The sequence below is a fragment of the Homarus americanus genome, unplaced genomic scaffold (assembly GCF_018991925.1).
Source record: "Homarus americanus isolate GMGI-L3 unplaced genomic scaffold, GMGI_Hamer_2.0 scaffold31037, whole genome shotgun sequence".
Classification (NCBI taxonomy): domain Eukaryota; kingdom Metazoa; phylum Arthropoda; class Malacostraca; order Decapoda; family Nephropidae; genus Homarus; species Homarus americanus.
This window is the reverse complement of record NW_024722227.1, coordinates 8,827,580-8,847,614: the sequence shown is the minus strand read 5'-3', so window position 1 is coordinate 8,847,614 and position 20,035 is coordinate 8,827,580. Positions and strand designations below refer to the sequence as shown.

Here is a 20,035-nt window from a genome sequence, read left to right as displayed (position 1 = left end):
GAAAACAGGCAAAGTAGGATACTCTGCCATATTAAGTGCTGTACAGTGTTATACAGTTATCTCCTCGTTAGCCAGAATCCCCGATCCCCAAAACTATTCAATAACTGGAAATGAAATTGGCCCAGAATTTCTCCAGAAAAGTGATTTCGATTCCGGGTCTGCGAACAAATGTTCAGAATTATGAGAAATTACGCCATGCTCCGCTACATCACCACATGCCAGCCGTGTGGGTGGGAAAACCACTTGGGTAACTTGAGTATCATGTGACATCATGGGATGCCTGTAATAGACCGATGCATCTCCCAGCTATTTACTATGAATAATAATTATTCATAGTAAATGAAATTTATAATAAAATAAAAACAAAATTGAAAATAAAATAAAAATAATAATAATAATCATAAAGAACCATAACGAAATACAAAAACGAAAAAAAGATCAAAAGTGAGAAACAATATACCTATGTAAGTTGTGTTGTCAATAGTAAGAGAAACAATTGAGACCCTGCAATTGTGTGTAAATGGGGCAGAAAGTCAGATCAGCAACCTGGGACTTGGTCAAAATTTTTGTGATGCCATGTGGCAGCAGGGTCTACCATTAGACAACACATTATGCTTCCAATATCTTCCCAGGCGGTAGTACCTCCCTGTTTGGTAGCTGCCTACTACCAATGATTACAGTGACATATTACATTCAGCTGAGGAGAGTGTATGCCTACTGTAGGCTCAAGACGACAGCATCTGCTGGTGAGTACAGTATATACAGCACAGTACAGTAGTAGTATTCAAAATTCTGTTTATTTACAATATATTGTACCTGTACAGAGGTGCTTACGTAAACAAAAAACTCCGTGTGAGATGCATAGTTTAGACTCGGGAAAACTTTCCCCAGTAAAGGGTGGAAGATTCCAATGTCTTGGCCGTGACATAGTACAGCTCTATTCATGCCTCATTCACCTGTATCATATATTTTTATTTATTTTTAAATACCCTGAATATTTATTTGAACAAACTTTTAGATAACCTATCCACAATTATTTTGGTAAAAAATGGTTTCTAAATTAGTACAGTACCAATTTTACCGACTGGTATCAGCATTTCTTACGTTTTTTTTTTAACCCTTAAGCCCAGGTTAGGGTGCTGCTAGTAGTACCCCCCACGCGGGGTTAAATCGAGAAAAAAATCAACACCAAAAAAAAAAGGCGGGAAAATAGGCGGACATTCCAGAATGTCCGACCAGCGTGCCCCGGGTGATGTTCCAGAAAGTCCGCCTATTTTCCCGCCATATATTTTTTAATTATTTTTGGAAATGTTGATTTTTTTCTCGATTTAACCACTCATATATCATGCCAAAATATTTTGTTCATTGATCTTTTATTGGAAAAGTTTTGTATGGAATTAATTCCAAAAATAATTCATTCTCATTGTGTCCTTTACAGGAGTGGTAGTTGGGCAGCCATAGTAGCAAGATCTGGCTCCAGCTCAATGCACTTAATAAATATGATGGCCAAGACCTGACACAAGCCATAGCTTTGAGTAGTGTGGGAGATGGTAATCCAATTAACAGGTACAGTAATGCCTTTTATTTAAACATTGGGTCAGTACGAGACCAAAAGTCATTATCAGGTCACCAAATTCTTTACCGGAGAGGAACTATTTTTCTGCCCCAACAGATAATATTAATGCCAGAGGAATAGTTATTGCACCCAATAGAAGTTCTATATAACACGAGCTCGGGTAAGGTGGCCTCACCCTTTTTCAATGGGGAAGCCACTTTTGATATTTAATTTGGCTACCAGACGATTTTATTCAGCAGAGAAATCCCCCCTCCCCATACACAAGGGGTTAATACACTATCTCTACTAACCTCTTCACTATGGGTATGCCACTTTTTAAATTTTATTTGAATAACTTAAAACTAAGATTAACTTGTTTTGGGACATGAAACAAAAAGATTTGGATTTCTCACAGCTAAATGATGCTAAAACTCTATCTTATTCTGAATTGCCACTAATTTCATAGGCCACATGAATGAAGGACAGTAGAACCTCAATAAATTAGACTAATTGGGGCAGAACTTAGTCTGCAAAAGAGGAAAAAAATGAGGTGGATGTAACGCTGCCTATCTGAACTGTTTAAAGAAACTCAGTTGCATTTCAACATTTAAGGTCTTTAAGAGTATAAAAAGGTTATTAAAGGAATATTACATCAACAATAAAAAAAATATGAAACAGAAGTCTCTGGGTTGAAAATCAGGGCCCGTACCAGGTATACACAAAACTATTCTGCTAATGACGTATCACTGTTAGCAAGCAGTAAAATTTTAAAGTTATACACAAAGCTTAACTAGCAAACGTTTACCACACAAATAGTTGTTTGTTAAGTACTGCTAAACAGCGCTAAGGGTAGCAGGAGTTGATATAAAATGGTCTTATGGCTGAATAACCTCAATAAAATTATGAAGATTAATTTCAATATTTACATTTATATACATTTTGAGAAAAAAACAAAAAATCTAATGTGTGCAGTTTGAAGGAGGATTAATTAACCAAGGTAGTGATCGGTGGCTTGGCCTTGCTGTGCTGCTTGTAAATACACGTGTTACTGAAGGAGCGGACAAGTTGAGCATCATGGAAATGGAAGCCTCAACCCCACTTCCAAAGAAAAGAAGCTCAACTGGACAGACCAGACTTTATTATTGGTGGATGCCTTAGAAGAATAAAAGTTAATACTGAATGGCCGCTTGGAGGCTTTCCTCAACTATAAAGAAAAAAAGGAGGGGGGGGGGGTTGTCGTTCTCAACCCATCACCTTTTTAAGTTTTTTTTTCTTACCATTTAGTAGATCTCATCGAGTAAAGAAAGAATATACAGTACAGTACTTGAATTAAGCATTCCAAAAATAAACGCGATCTCGCGATTTATTAGTTGTAAAAACTACTAATTTTTTGAAGTCCCAATTTGATGTTTTGGTAACACGCAGCATCTTCTCGTTTTGTTAACCAATTCACATGAAAATTATATTTTTTCACTTTTTTGTTTTTGCTGTTTTAGATGATTCTGATATTTATGTTTGGGGCAAATCACTTTTTTTTAGTTAGGTTAGTACGTGGCCTGTTAGGTCAGGTAACCCAACATAACAAAAAAAAAGTTAGGATAGGATAGGTTAGGTTACCTGACCTAACAGACACATCCTAACTCCAAAAAATTAGGTTAGGTTACTTGACTCAACAGGCCACATCACGTAACCTATCCTAACTTTTTTGTTTATAGGTTACCCACCCAACAGGCCACAGTTCCAACCTTAAAAAATAAAATAAAACATTATATATATATATATATATATATATATATATATATATATATATATATATATATATATATATATATTATATATATTATATATATATATATATATATATATATATATATATATATATATATATATATATATATATATATATATATATATATATATATATATATATATATATACAGTCAACACTCGCTTTTACGTCCCACATTCCGTTTCAACGCACGCGTACCCTGCCGTAAACAGGAATGTTCACATTCTCATGTGCGTACCCCTTTTACGCTGAGAGCGGCTGGCAAGCCACGCCATTTTGATCCAAACCTCCCGCCATCTCTCCCACACATCTGCCATGTTGTGTAAGCAGCGAGCATGGTGCGACAAGGTCACCTAGTCATCAAACATAATCGAAGTTCTTCACACCCGCCACCCACCACAGCCGCCCAAGTCAGTGATAGTGATAATTATGGTGAGGATATGGAATTTATATGGACTTTGAGGGGTTTGACATAGAGGCCCTGTGAAGCCTCTGTTGGATAGTGATACAGGTGAGGCCAATAACCTGCCCTGTTTCGAACCAACCCTCCATCCCCGCGTGCCCAGCCATTTTTCTACTAATGTAAGTGTTAAAAACCTAATATTATTGATATTTTCTTAATTATTAATTGTGTGCATACCATCATAAAGTTAAGATAATATTTTTCCAACATAGTTGTGTGTCACAAAAGTGGAGTTTGGGATCGCCCGACTCCATTTCAATCAATCCCATATGTTATGTTATTCACTTTACGCGCTTCACTTTACGCTGACCGGGTTACATTAACCGATGCAAAGTGAGGTTAACTTGTATGTATATGTATATGTATATATATATATATATATATATATATATATATATATATATATATATATATATATATATATATATATATATATATATATATATATATATATATATATATATATATATATATATATATATATATATATATGCATTGAAGGAAAATGGTCACAACCGAAGTCAGCAGGACACACACACACACACACACACACACACACACACACACACACACACACACACACACACACACACACACACACACACACACACACACACACACACACACACACACACACACACACACACACACACACACACACACACACACACACACACACACACACACACACACACACACACACACACACACACACACACACACACACACACACACACACACACACACACACACACACACACACACACACACACACACACACACACACACACACACACACACACACACACACACACACACACACACACACACACACACACACACACACACACACACACACACACACACACACACACACACACACACACACACACACACACACACACACACACACACACACACACACACACACACACACACACACACACCACACACACACACACACACACACACACACACACACACACACACACACACACACACACACACACACACACACACACACACACACACACACACACACACACACACACACACACACACACACACACACACACACACACACACACACACACACACACACACACACACACACACACACACACACACACACACACACACACACACACACACACACACACACACACACACACACACACACACACACACACACACACACACACACACACACACACACACACACACACACCACACACACACACACACACACACACACACACACACACACACACACACACACACACACACACACACACACACACACACACACACACACACACACACACACACACACACACACACACACACACACACACACACACACACACACACACACACACACACACACACACACACACACACACACACACACACACACACACACACACACACACACACACACACACACACACACACACACACACACACACACACACACAATACCTAGGTGAGGTCACCTGGGAATGGCCAGGTCAGTCTCTGGTAGAAATGGGTGAGGTTACCAGTAACACAACAGTTGATCATGACTATACTAAATTCACTAGTATAGTACGTAAAGCACAGGAACAAAATATACCATACAGAGAAATTAAGTCAAATAAGAATGAGCCAAGGCGAATGACCAAAAAACTTAAACATGACATAGGAATAAAGAAAGGAATTTATAAGAAATTAAAGGGAGGGGAGAAGCATCTCAAAGATAGGTTTGATGAACTATCTTGGAATGTTAAGAAAAATGTAGGGAAGGCAAAAGAGGGACTACGAAATCAGGAAAGCAAGAGAATCCGAGGCGAATCGCATCGCAAAGGATTTTTCCAGTACAGTACTGTATATAGGACAAAGGTCATGGACAAAGTGGAGCCTTTAAAGTCAGAGAGAGGGGAAGTGATCGATGATAGTGAGGATATAAGCAAAGCATTAAACAGCTACTTCTTATCAGTTTTCACAGAAGAAATTCAAGAGGAAATGCCAGAGGTGGAACTGACATTTAGGGGAAATGAAAAAGAGAAACTAATGCATATCACTATCAGAAAAGAGGATGTTCTCAAGAAGATAGATAAATTAAAGACAAAATCCCCAGGGCCAGATGAAATTTACAAAATCATTAGACACGGGAGTTGTGCCAGACTTGTGGAGGCAGGCAAATGTAGTACCCATATTCAAAAAGGGAGACAGAGCATCAGCATCAGTGGTGGGGAAATTTCTTGAATCGATTATAGCAAATAGCATCCGATCGCATTTAGAGAAAACCAAATTAATCTACGACTCTCAACATGGATTTACAAAGGGAAAATCTTGTCTAACAAATCTGCTGACTTTTTTTGGAAAGTCGTCGAAGTAGTAGATAATGACGAAAATTACGATGTTATTTACTTAGACTTAGCAAAGCATTTGAGAGTACCGCATCAGAGGCTTCTGAGAAAAGTTAAGTGTCATGGTATCGAGGGGAAAGTTTTAAATTGGATAAAATTGTGGCTAACCGATAGAACACAGTGGGTCAGCGTAGATGGTTTTAAATCTGAGTGGGGCTGCTTACTAGTGGGGTTCCCAAGGGGTCAGTACTGGGCCCACTTTTGTTCATAAACTACATAAACGATCTAGATATTGGGATCAGCAGTGACATAAGCAAGTTTGAGGATGACACCAAAATAGGGCGGCAGATTAATTCAGGGCAGGATGCAAATGCACTACAAGAGGATTTCAATAAACTGCTGGAGTGGTCAGAAAAATGGCAAATGATATTCAACACCAACAAGTGCAGCGTACTTAATATTGGAAGAACAAATACTGTAAACGTATACAGCCTTAACAACATCGAACTAGAAAAGTTGACTTGTGAAAAGAGACCTAGAGATACTCGTAAGCCCGGACCTTCAGCCTAAAAAACAGTGCGTTAATGTTCGAAATAAGGCAAACCGAGTACTGTATTAGATTTATATCTAGGAGTGTAAGTAATAAGAGTGCAGAGGTCATATTGCAATTATATCTTGAGCTAGTCAGGCAACACCTCGATTATGCTGCTCAGTTCTGGTGCCCTTAATATAGATTGGATATCAATTCACTAGAGTCGGTGCAGCGAAGAATGACGAAAATGATTCTGGGACTTACAAACCTTCCCTATCAAGATAGATTTAAGAAACTAAACTTGCATTCCCTAGAAAGACGAAGAGTGCAGGGAGATATGATAGAAATATTTAAGTGGGTGAAAGGAATCAATAAAGGAGATATAGATAAAGTTCTGATAATATCCGAGCAGGATAGGACTCGTAATAACGGATTTAAGTTGGATAAGTTTAGGTTTAGGAGGGAGATATGAAGAAGTAGGGTGGTAGACGAGTGGAACAAGCCTAGCAACTTTGTAGTAAGTGCTGGGACGCTGGAAGGGTTTAAAAGGAGGCTAGATAGATTCATGGACAATAGAGGGTGGTTGTAATTCCTGACAGGAGCTGCCATGCACTGCACAGGCCAACCAGCCTATTGCAGACTCCTTAGTTTATTATGTTAATCTGGGAGCAGCTGGCAGAGGGGAAGGGGGTAGCATGGGTGGGTGGCTCCCCCCCCCTCTCTCTCTCCCCAAGATTCCTTTAACACTTCTTTATGCAGTTTCACCACATTTCTCATATAATTTAAGATCACTTCGTACCAAGTTGATAAAATATTATCCTAAAAAAATCAACTTTCCTGAAAAAAAGAATCCCATACTGAACACAATGAGTAATTTGTTTACAAGAGGAAACAGCTGATCGGCTTATGACAAAGTCTGTCTTCAACACTTAGTAAATTAATACAGTACAGTTGTGTATTTATCATCACTTAATAAATGCTATTGCAGTGTGTTTATCACCACTTAATAAATACTATTGTAGCGTATTTATCACCACTTAATAAATAATATTGTAGTGTAAAGTATTATTCATTTGCATATACCCTGGTTTATTCATTAATCATTTGTCTAAGTGTATAAGTAGCCAAATTGAGCCATCATATAACACTCAAAGGTAGTAAATGTTTTTAGTAAGCTATCTTCATATCAAATACTATACAGTGTGTTGTAGTGACCCCTGTTGTAAGCTAGTCTGCAGAAAGCTCTCACACGAACACATCTTCAGTAAATAACCTTCTGATACAGCTTATCCTTTTATTTTCAAATCATATTACAAATTACATGCAGTTTTGTATTTTTTCTCTATTGCTGAAAATGTTATATTAATCATGATGAACCATAAACTATAAGAGGCCAATCATATGAGAATATAATACTGAATCAATAAATAAATAAACCTGACAAATGTGGCAACACCCGGTCAGCCCCAGCCTGCTAACATACTCAAGTGTCTTAGTTCTCAGTAGGCCTATAGCAAATCTGATTAGACCACTGTACAGTATTCAGTAAGTGCTGTTTATTTAAGATTTTTTTATTAATCTTCCCCATTTCTTGTTTTTTTTTGGTATTTCTCAGTCCGAAAAAAAAAACATTCTAATATGTTGAAGTCCAATTTATCAAGGTTTTACAATCCAAAACCAGGTAAAATGTACTTTTGTATATGAGATATACGTATTACAGTGCCAAGGTATTTATGACAAAAATATTTTAATTTTGTTAGGTTAGAAACAAACAGTTGTTACAACTTTGTAGCAAATTATTGGTTGTGACAAAAAAATCAAATAACTTCTTTGACATTCTTGACTTAAAATGCCAAATTTACTCATCATTCCAAGTCTCCCAAATGATCTAAAATAACATGACCTTGGTTGCCTCTCCTTTCTCATTTGAGATTGACAAAACCCTAGTTAATCTTCAACTTGGCCTTATTGACTTGCCCGTGATCTATTGCTTTAGGAGCAGTTCAAGTCAATGATACCTTCCATTTTGTATTTCTCCTAATAAATGTGCATTCTCAAAATTAAAGGCTCATGATCAAAGGATGTTTGTGTTGTTCATATCAATATACATACTGTATGAGAAAAAAAAAAATTCTATAGTGAAGCAGAATAAATGAAAACTATAAGATCTATGATGAACGATGACCACCTTGGAGCAGTACAGCGCTCCTCTCAAGTACGCAGGTAATTGGTGCCAACGAAGTGGCCCATACTTGAGAACCATGAACTGTATACTTGGGTACTATAAACTACTGGAGAGTAAAAACAAAATTAAAAATTCTGGGACCCCTCTAGATACACACCATGAACCCAAAACTGGTCTTTCAAAGCACTTTTTCTGCACAACCTCTAAGTAAGTTACCCTCAGTTAAATGTGTACCATAGTTATTTAAGGTGAATAATAAAACAGAAATAAGCCCTTAAATAAGAATAAAACTTTTCTTCCCATCGTCCAGCCAGTCTATTATCTTCTTGCGTGCCAGGGTCATCGACTTCACTCTTCCGCCTGGCTGTAGCAACCCAAAACATCTCAAAAATACAGGAAAAAGCAAGCTGCTGTAGTGTCTTGAGGAGAGGAGGACTGGGACTGGCGTCCACGTTGTTGGTGACACCATGGCCAGGAAGTGCTGTCATATTGGTTGTTAGTGACCATTCAGCCAATCAACAGCCAGCTCCTCTGCTCACTTCCCCTCTCTCCTCCCTTCCTCCCTGTTTTGTGGAATTTTGGTCGCTAGTGTGGAAAACAAACATGCATCGGTCATGACCGTGGACCTATCGGACATATTCCATATCAGTGATGTCACTGTGGAATGAATTCCACATCATTCGATTATGGACATTTTTACAGTAAATCATAAATAAATCGTTAAAAAATATATTGAGGTGTTTATTTTCCCCCATATTATAATAAAAATATATTGAGGTGTTTATTTTCCCCCATATTATAATAAAAATATATTGAGGTGTTTATTTTCCCCCATATTATCATAAAAAAAATAAATTATATGTCATTTGTCCTTTGAGTGAACTGTGGCAAATCGATGATTTGACAAACAGCTATGAATAATATGAGGTATAAATGCTTTTTTTCTATAATCTGCTAGGCCTTATGTAGATTTGTCAGTAAAAGTTCCTACACAGGGTTGTGGGAGGACTTTTGCTGGCAATTGTACATATTTAGATATACAGTACTTCCTGAGGTATGAACGATAATATTACACTTTTATGTGACTTATAACCAGTACTGTACTCCAACGACACATTTTCTATATATCGACATCACCCAGAAAAAATGTGTAGGATTTTGACGTCATCCACAAGTGTGGATTTACGGCAACACTGTACCTCACTCGGTCATGCCACAAACAAATTTACGCCAACGTACTTGGGACCCCCGCATACTTTTGAATTTGGGTTGCATGGCATTGATGCGCATAGTTGGGTTCCGCGCAGTTAAAATCCACGTACTTGGGGGGACCACTGTACTCAACATAGTGACCACCTTGGAGCAGAACTCAACATAGTGACCACCTTGGAGCTGTACTCAACACAGTGACCACCTTGGAGCAGTACTCAACATAGTGACCACCTTGGAGCAGAACTCAACATAGTGACCACCTTGGAGCAGTACTCAACACAGTGACCACCTTGGAGCAGTACTCAACACAGTGACCACCTTGGAGCAGTACTCAACACAGTGACCCCACCTTGGAGCAGTACTCAACACAGTGACCCCACCTTGGAGCAGTACTCAACACAGTGACCCACCTTGGAGCAGTGCTCATACAGTGAGTGACCACCATGGAGCTGTACTCAACACAATGACCACCTTGGACTGTACTCAACAGTGACCCCACCTGGGTCAACACAGACCCCACCTTTCAACACAGTGACCACCTTGGAGCTGTACTCAACACAATGACCACCTTGGAGCAGTACTCAACACAGTGACCCCCACCTTACAGTACTCAACACAGTGACCCCACCAGGCTGTACTCAACACGGTGACCACCTTGGGCAGTACTCAACACAGTGACCACCTTGGAGCAGTACTCAACACAGTGACCACCTTGGAGCTGTACGCAACACAGTGACCACCTTGACACCATGGAGCAGTACTCAACAGTGACCACCTTGGAGCAGTACTCAACACAGTGACCACCTTGGAGCAGTACTCAACACAGTGACCACCTTGGAGCTGTACGCAACACAGTGACCACCTTGGAGCAGTACTCAACACAGTGACCACCTTGGAGCAGTACTCAACACAGTGACCACCTTGGAGCTGTACTCAACACAGTGACCACCTTGGAGCTGTACTCAACACAGTGACCACCTTGGAGCAGTACTCAACTGAATGACATGAATTTAAGCCACTTGTCATGTAAAATTTAAAATTTTTGCAAAGAAAATGATATGACCCACCAACCAAAATAATTGTCCATGCCTGCATTAGTCACTTGGGGTCATTATAAGCCCTTAGTACCATTATGAGCTGGCATGATGCACTTGGAAACATTAAGAAATCCTTTGAGTCTCATAACGTCAATGACTATCTGGATTCATTAACTATTAGTCATTTGGGGTCAATATTAGCACCTGTAATTCCCTAGGAGTCATTATGAACATGTGTGAAATAACTGGTATCATTGCAGGAGTTACAATGAGCACCTATGGGCCACTTGAGCTCATCATAAGTAAAGGTATCTGTAATACTGTATACTGTACAGTACAGAATATGGTTTCATTAGGAGCACTTGAATGTTTGAGTTATAAATGTGATCCCATTATATTTATAATAAACTCCAGTTCAACATACTTACAAACAATGTGCTATACATTGTTCTGTGGTGCGTCTCTACCACCTTGGCAGTTCCAAGTCCCGTCAAAAACAACAACAACAAACAGTCTGATGATCGTCATTCTGATTGTGTTTCTCAGTACCCACTGACTCCTTTTGACAAACCCTCAACATGACCAGGTAGTGTAATAGTGAAAATGATGATCCAAAGCCCGAAAAGGGTCAAACTCTTACCTTTCAGACCAATTTGGCCGGTCATTACAGTTGAACCAGTCTACAATCAACACAAGTCTTAAAGACAAGGACTGAGTTCATGAGCATGTAAAAAAAAGGATATGCCCCAAAGCAGTATACCATTATTATTTAACAGAGAATGGGTGATAATGTGGAGATGAAAAGACTGCCAACAGTGTGGAAAGGACCAGAAGACCTATACCATTGCAATGTGCTCCAACACCATCTTCCCCCTCTCCTAGTAATTACCGTATTTTGCGGCATATAGAACGCAAATTTTTCTCAAAATTTGACCCTCAAAATCACCCTGCGTCCAATATGGTGTAGGTCAGGATTGGGGTCCAGCTTGGGATCTCGGTATCCCCTAGTTTATGAATCCAAACAACTTCAGAATGAATATAAATGGTATATTACAAGAATAATTCCATTTAACAAAGAGAACAATTAAAACAATAATAAATAAACACGGAATATTCAGTAAATGAATGCAATAATTCTTGAAACTACCAACAGCGGTCAGGCAAACCGCTCGTTGTCATAGATGTTTACAGAGTTCCCACCAATAACCACCAATAACTAGTGTTATATTTCCTGTATAAACGTGTAACTGCAATATAAAATAAAACAAACCTTCATTGAGGCACAAAATGCTTACCGGTAAATTACAGGCTAATGCTCAACAAACAACGGTCTACCCACCTGGCAACTATTTTTGTTTTGTTTTGGTAGTTACAATACTACATACTGGCATGTTTTGGTATGAATGTTTTCTTTTTACAAATAAAGTGGCAATAATTTTTTTTAACATTAAAATTCCCCCAATTTTATTTTTCTCAACATATTTCATGTTAAATTTAGGCTGCGTCCTATAAGCCGGTGCGTCTTATATGCCGCAAAATACGGTAGGTCATCCACCAGTATTCCAAACAATCCATTCCTATGAGAAAGCCATCCTCAGAGGTCAAGGCAATACTACTACTACTAATAATAATAATTTTACAATATTTGTTTATGGAATATTTTTTTATGGTTTTACTGGTAGGGATGGATTTCATTCATATTTTATTGCAAAAATAACATGGTTCTGAATTACCAACAAATCAACTTATGAACAGGGTCCAGGGACGTAACTAATGCATAACTTGGGGACCCCATAATCATAAAATTTATTTAGCCTTGGTATCCTTACGAACATTAGCAAGCTGGGCGAGATATCTAGGGTCATTATGAGCAATGACGAAATAAGGTCCCACTAACAAGTAACAGAAATTCTTGAAAAAGTATTTGTTAGGTAAACTCTTACTAAATAAGACCCACTTCCCTACAGGTTCCCATGCTAAAAGCCGAAATGAGTTCCAACCCAAAACCCTTCGACCCAAAACCTGTTAAAAAATTGTATGCACCACCAAAACAAATACAGTATACTGTATATACAGGGTGTTTCATGAATACCTTTCATAAATAAAAGGGGTGTATTCCTGAGACATAAATGACTAAAGGACTAAATTGTCATCTCTCAATAGGTTTGGAGTTACAGCACAAGACAGGTTTGGTAGGAAAGTGATGAAACCTACGGGGTGTAAATGAAACATCCAATGGACAGATTGAAACACATTCATATCCTACACAACGTGGTAATGTTCACAGTGGAAATGATAACATGATGTTAATTACGTGTGCAGTCTCTGATACTGTATTGTTATCACCTGTTACATGTCCAAATGATGTAATGAGCAGGGGTAATGGTGGGTGGTTTGGAGGGTAGGGTGGTGATCGGAGGAGGGAGGGGAACACAACAAGCTGATGCGAGGTGGTAGTTTTAGGTTGGCTGCCCACGTCTGTATCAACCAGGGATGGGCGAGCAAATGGAAGTGGACATGGAGGAATATTCATTTGGCAAATATGCAGATATGAATCTGTCACTGGGTGTAGCTGGTGGAAGTATGGCAGAGGTGGTACGGCTGTACAGGGAATGTTATCCAAAATGCAGAGTGCCATCACATCCAACATTCCTACCAAACCTGTCATGTGATGTATCACCAAGTCTATTGAGAATTGACAATTTAGTCATTTATCTTTATTTATGTTTATGCTTTATGAATGCTGGGAAAGGAGGTACAAAGACTCGAAAGTTTGCTTCAGTCTTTTGACTTACCATGAAGGCCGTTACTTTACATCAGTGATAATATTCCTTAAATTTTTTTATATTTTGATTAGTTCAGTATTTTATGTTAGTTTTGTATTTGTGATATTAACACAAAACTCATCACTATAGTCACATCCCCCTACCACTCCGGGCCAAGCTGTGAGCTGTTATGGTTATTTCTCTACTGCTAATTTTGGGTAGATACATATAATTTTCTTTTTACTATTTTACATGCACTCTCAATCTTACATAAAGAATGTATCAAAGAAATTAGATAATTAATTATCATAAAGTAAAAAAAACATAAAAGAGAATAAACTTTCTACATATGTTAAGAAGAGGGATGAGTGAGGGGTTTCAGATGTCTCCCGTGAGTAGTGAAACTACAGTACAGTATCGAGTCTTATTGACAAATTTCATTGTCCGGCAACCAAATGGCACAAATGTACAGTACTTTGTGTACATTACTTTTTAATTTAATTTTGATTCAAAAACATGAATTTCTTTCATATAATTTGGATGCATTGTTGTACTACATTGGTTTGTTTAAAATGGCATTTTTTATTTTGTTAATTTGCTTTAAGGTGGACAACCTCTTATCCCAGACAACCCCCCCCCCCCCAATTAGTCTGCCTTAGTGAAGTTTTACTGTACAGTATATGTGAAATTTGTATATCAGTACAGCATTTAGTGAAGACCTCTGTACAAAGGCTCAAGTAAGCTAAAATGAGGATGGTGAAGTGGAGGTTCAATGTGACACTGAAAGACAGGATACCCTGTTTAGAGCTAAGAGGGCAGCTGGGTATTGAGAGTATTGGTAAAATTTTACGTAAGGTAGACCAAGACAGTTTGGGCATGTGGAGAGAATGGATAAGATATGTTTCTGTTTCAAAATGGACAAGGGATGATGTGTTCCACCCTCCATCCCTGCACCAGGATTTATCAGCAAACATTCAAGTGATCATTGCAAAAAATGGTTAGCAAACTGCATTCCAGAAGTGTATGTCAGGGAAAACAAATGAGAATTTGAATAACAATCCTCAGTGGAAATGGCTGGTGGCACAGGTCTCAAAATTTGACTTGTCTGCTGGGCACATAGGCATGAAAAACCACTTATTTGGCTCCAAGTCTGGGCACGTCCAAGTCTGCTAATATGCACAGTCTGGAGCAGATGCAAATCCTGCTAATAAACCATTACCATGACATGGGTAAATATTGAACAGGTGATGCTGTTACTGCACATTAATAGTCACTGCTAGAGACTTGTAGGTCATCATATTTCTTTTAATTCCACAGAAGTCCTATTATCCTTACATGAACTGTTACCATAGCAACAATCAGTCATATTGGCACAATTTACACCAAAAATTTATAATGTGAACCCTGTCCCATGTTAAACTTACTCATTTTCTAGGAATTCTGGGAACAGAGATACACAGGTAGGATAATCATTTATGAGCACGGGAAGTCTCATCATGGGGATGGAAGAGAAGGCACCCACTATTAGAACTATTCTCACAAAACATTGCCAAATGTCAACATATTCCAAGGGATAATGACAATATGAGGTGAAGTGCTATTGAATATATATGGTTAGAATTAATAAAATCATTGAATGAATGGATCATGGACCTTGAACTCAGAGTTACTGAGTGTCATCCATCAAGATGATAGCTATGAGTGATAATTTAAAAGGTCATTACTCAAACAATGGCAGTACATTAAGTAATGGTACAGGATGACAGCAAGTATGTAACCTTTAAAGAAAGAAAGAAAAAAAAGGGGGGGGGGGGGTTCTAGGGTTGAAGACTAATATTAGGTTATTGATGAGCAGGATAATCATTTATGACCTTTAAGAGAACCTAAAAAAAATAGTGGTGGGGGAGAAAGGGGTATACATGATTTTCCAGTAAGTTCATTTAAAAAAAATAAATAAATAAATAAAATAAATAAATAACTAGCAAGGCCCTTGATTATCAAAAGGGTTTATGTATAAATGTGTTAAATGTGAAAAAAAAAATCCAGTAAAAATTTACAAATTTCTATGACTATCATTGGTTAAAGAGGATGATGCAAGTAGACTGAGCAAGCTGAAATGAGAATGGTGAGATGGATGTGCAACATGACACTGAAAGACAGGATACCCTGTTCAGAGCTAAGAGGACGACTGGGTATTGAGAGTACTGTACCTGTATTGGCAAAGGTCTGTGTAGAGGCAGGTTGAGATGGTTTGGGCCTGTAGACAGAATGGAGGAAACTATATTGGGTCAAGAGGTGCAAGAGCCTAAATGTGGAGAAGAGAGTCATGGGTTGGCCAAGAATGACACGAGGAAAGGTCTTAAGAAATGACATTAAAGTTAGGAACCTGACTAAGAGATTTTGCAAGAGACTCTGTGGCATGGAGAGCTGCCATCAGGAAACTGCAGCTTAACCCAAGCAACTGAGGAAAATGGCCATAAAGCAATGATGATAATGGTTTCAGAGGCTTGAGTACTGTGCCATTAAGTTTATGGCTCATCAGCAGAGAATGCAAGTTCTACAAGCCTGATAGCCCATTAGGGGCAGTGTGGATAAAACATTCTGTACACTAAACTACACTACATTTTTTGTATACAAGGAGGCAGTTTGGCTAGCAATGTAGTCCCCTTTACTAGTGCGTTCACAAGGGCTCGTCATATAAACATTCCACAAATCATTACATTGAGACATTTGTCTTAATATTGTTTTAGTTTGTTCCATAGTGTGTTTACTATTGCAAGTTTCCTTCTGTCGAAAATAAACAAACATCACTCTGCCACACTGCACAAAACCTGATGAGCTCCTATAAACACACTAGTGAAGGGGACTGTACATGACCATCTTCACTTCCCCAACTGAAAAAAATTAGGTATCCATTCCTAGCAGGGCACACTAGGGGTACTATGGACATAAACCGCAATCCTCAGGACAAAAGCTATGGGTCTTAAACACTACTGACAGGCAGCACTAATTGAACAATTTATATCCCTCTTCTGTTACAACCACATCTTACAAAAGAGGGACACAGTATTGTGACAATTACCACTGATGGCTGAGAGATGATTAAATCTTGGTGCTACTGCAGCCTACATAACCCTACCATCCACAGTTTGCTCTACCAAACTGGATTTTCCAGTAACAACCACAATCCAACCTTCTCCCTTGATCAACGAATGTCATAAACCTGTCAGCTTTGTAGTAACGACCAGAGGTAATCAACACATTTACTTTTTACTATATGAACTGTTAGAAATTTCAGGTGTACCACACAATTCCAGCATTATAAGGCATCTTCCAACCTTTATTTATTTATCATGTTGCAAGAATACAGCAATTCAATTGTGATACAGGTTGACAATCCCTTATCCGAAATCCTTGGGGCCCAGAGGCATTTCGGAATTTCGGAATTTTTAGGTTTTCAGAATGGTTTTTTTTTTTTTTTATGTTTATTAGCCCATCCAGGCACAAGTCACTGACCCACATTGGGGCCTGGGGGTGAAAAAATAATAATAATTATAATAATTATAATAATAATAATTCATAGGTCTAGGTTATGTTTCTCACTTTTTATCTTTTTTTTCATTCTTGTATTTCTTTATTATTATTATTATTATTACTATTTTATTAATACAGTATTATTATTATTATTATTATTATTATTATTATTATTATTATTGTCATCATTATTATTATATTTTAGTGTATTTTTATTAAAATTTTTATTTACTATGAATAATTATTATTGTTATAATTATTATTATTATAATTAGTATTGCTATTACATTTTTGCCCCCAAGGCCCCGATGTGGGTCAGTGATCTATTCCTGGGTGGGCTAATCCTGTTAAAAAAAAAATTACAGGGATTATATATATATATATATATATATATATATATATATATATATATATATATATATATATATATATATATATATATATATATATATATATATATATATATATATATATATATACATACATACATACATACACATACATACATACATACATACATACATACACATACATACATACATACATACATACATACATACATACATACATACATACATACATACATACATACATACATACATACATACATACATACATACATACATACATACATACATATATATATATATATATATATATATATATATATATATATATATATACATACAGTCGACCCTCGTTAATTCGGACTAATAGGGGGGAAGGGTGTCCGTTTTAGCCGATTGTCCGAATTAACCGATTTAGGGGTTAATATTGCATTATATTTCAAAGTCATTGTTTTCGTCACGATTTTATCCCACTTTCCACTGTAATACGTACGTAATTTCAGCAAAAATATTACATTTCCGTGAATGCATTATATCAAGCACAGTATGAATAGAATACCATTGTAATATAACAGTATTTTAACCCAAATCTATTAAAAAAACGAATAACATCTCAAGAACATCAGAAGCTTAGGTAAAGTCTTTTGTTTGCATCATGTATTCTATCTTATTTTACATTGAAATACATCACGTTTCAGCAAAACTACTATTTATTTCCAAGAATATATTGATTCAGGCGCAGTTTAGGTAAAATATACGTGTGATGTAACATTTTTTTTACTGAAAACGATTCGAAAAACACGTGTACCGTGTAGCTGATACTCAACAGCTGGTGGTGCGTCATGCGTCGTTGTAAACAATAGGAGGTTGAAGTAGATTACCGGGTATTATATTAAGTGTGAAATATCAAAAAGGTTTTTATTACCGGTATTTTTTGTAGATCAATGAGAACTGTGATACCATATATGATATGATAAGTTAGCCTGTGCTAAGAACTTCAACATAGACTACTATTGTAAGTTGGTGAGCTTCATTTGCTGAAGGAACTGCACAACTTTTCATTACTAATTGGTACAAATTTTACGTTTCCATTGTTTACTGGCAGTAAATGGTAAATATTTTTCATGTCTGAAGCTAAAAGTTGCATCTCACCCCCACACTAGTGGTGATGTTACATTTGACCAAAAAGACGCTGGTGTTTTATCCCAGCAGTGGGTGGACCAGCATTTTAGCTTAAGGTCCGCGTAGGTAATATTCCTACAAATCTTTAAAAAAAAAAAAAAAAAAAGTTTGTTCAGATTTTGTCCGAATTATCCGAAATCCGGATTAAAGGGGTCCGAATTAACGAGGGTCGACTGTATATATATATTGCTCCACAAAAAAAAACTTTCGGTTTTCAGAGCTTTTCGGTTTTCGGATAAAGGGTTGTCAACCTGTAATGATAAAATTTCCTGTTCAATTCAGTGTCAAGGGCAGACCTAATAAACAATTGAAAGTTACTCAGACTACAGTGATCCCTCGGTTAACGAACGGTTTGCTTAACGAATTACCTTCCATAAGAATCTTCAATTCGGTTAACGAACAAAAATTCGATAACGAAATCCTTCCGAAAATCAAGTTTTGTTGTGAGCATCAGCTGATCAGTTGATGGGCTACTCTGTCGATTCAATTATCTGTTCTATGTTTACATTCGTTTCCAATGGAGTAAATATCAATAAAGTTGTGCTCTTTAATATTTTTGCATGTTTTATATCAAAATTATTAGCCATTTTAACATTTATTTAAAATACTGATAATATATGCAGTACAGGGAACTAGTTTGTTGTGCGCCCATCAAATGCGTGAGTCGATCACAAGACGTCAGTTGGGCTTCGAAAACAGTGGAGAGCGCATCTATTTTGCTGGTGTCTTGGCATATTGATAATATATAGCGCAGTGCAGTATTGATTTAAAGAAACTAATCTTGAATTGCACCAAGTGAACTTAAAATTTTATTGGTGAAATGACGGCATCAAGCATGGGATCCCTGAAAGGTGACTTCTCCTCCATCCCCACTTCCTTCTCTTCTCCCTTCTCCTCCACCCCCACTTCTAATTCCCATCATCATCATCAACCAAGAACCTTCTACATAAACACCTCAAAGTAAGTGTACTTTACTGCATTTTTGTTTCTTTTTTTTACTTTGTATGTACTTTTCGGTGAGCTGGAACCAATTACCCAATATCCCATTGAAACAATGGATTCGGTTAAAAAAAATTTCGGTTA

General features: G+C 37.4%; 1 protein-coding gene and 1 long non-coding RNA gene across 6 annotated transcripts in view; both read right to left on the bottom strand.

Annotated features, from left to right (window-relative positions):
* Nucleotides 1-20,035, bottom strand: part of LOC121862364 (BUB3-interacting and GLEBS motif-containing protein ZNF207-like) — an 82,225-nt gene that overhangs the window by 8,669 nt on the left and 53,521 nt on the right. Inside the window, exon 7 of one of the 4 annotated variants that reach the window (XM_042360608.1) lies at nt 16,100-16,146. The exons of the other annotated variants lie outside the window; for them this stretch is intronic. Coding sequence (XP_042216542.1) covers nt 16,100-16,146 — 47 coding nt within the window. The remainder of the gene's footprint in view (nt 1-16,099; nt 16,147-20,035) is intronic. 4 annotated transcript variants of the gene reach the window in all.
* Nucleotides 9,971-10,682, bottom strand: LOC121862365. 2 transcript variants are annotated; one of them, XR_006088217.1, is made up of 3 exons: nt 10,627-10,682; nt 10,530-10,558; nt 9,971-10,405 (listed from the first exon to the last, which is right to left on the bottom strand). It is a non-coding gene; the product is annotated as an uncharacterized LOC121862365 (long non-coding RNA). The 2 variants fall into 2 exon arrangements; XR_006088216.1 differs by lacking the exon at nt 10,530-10,558.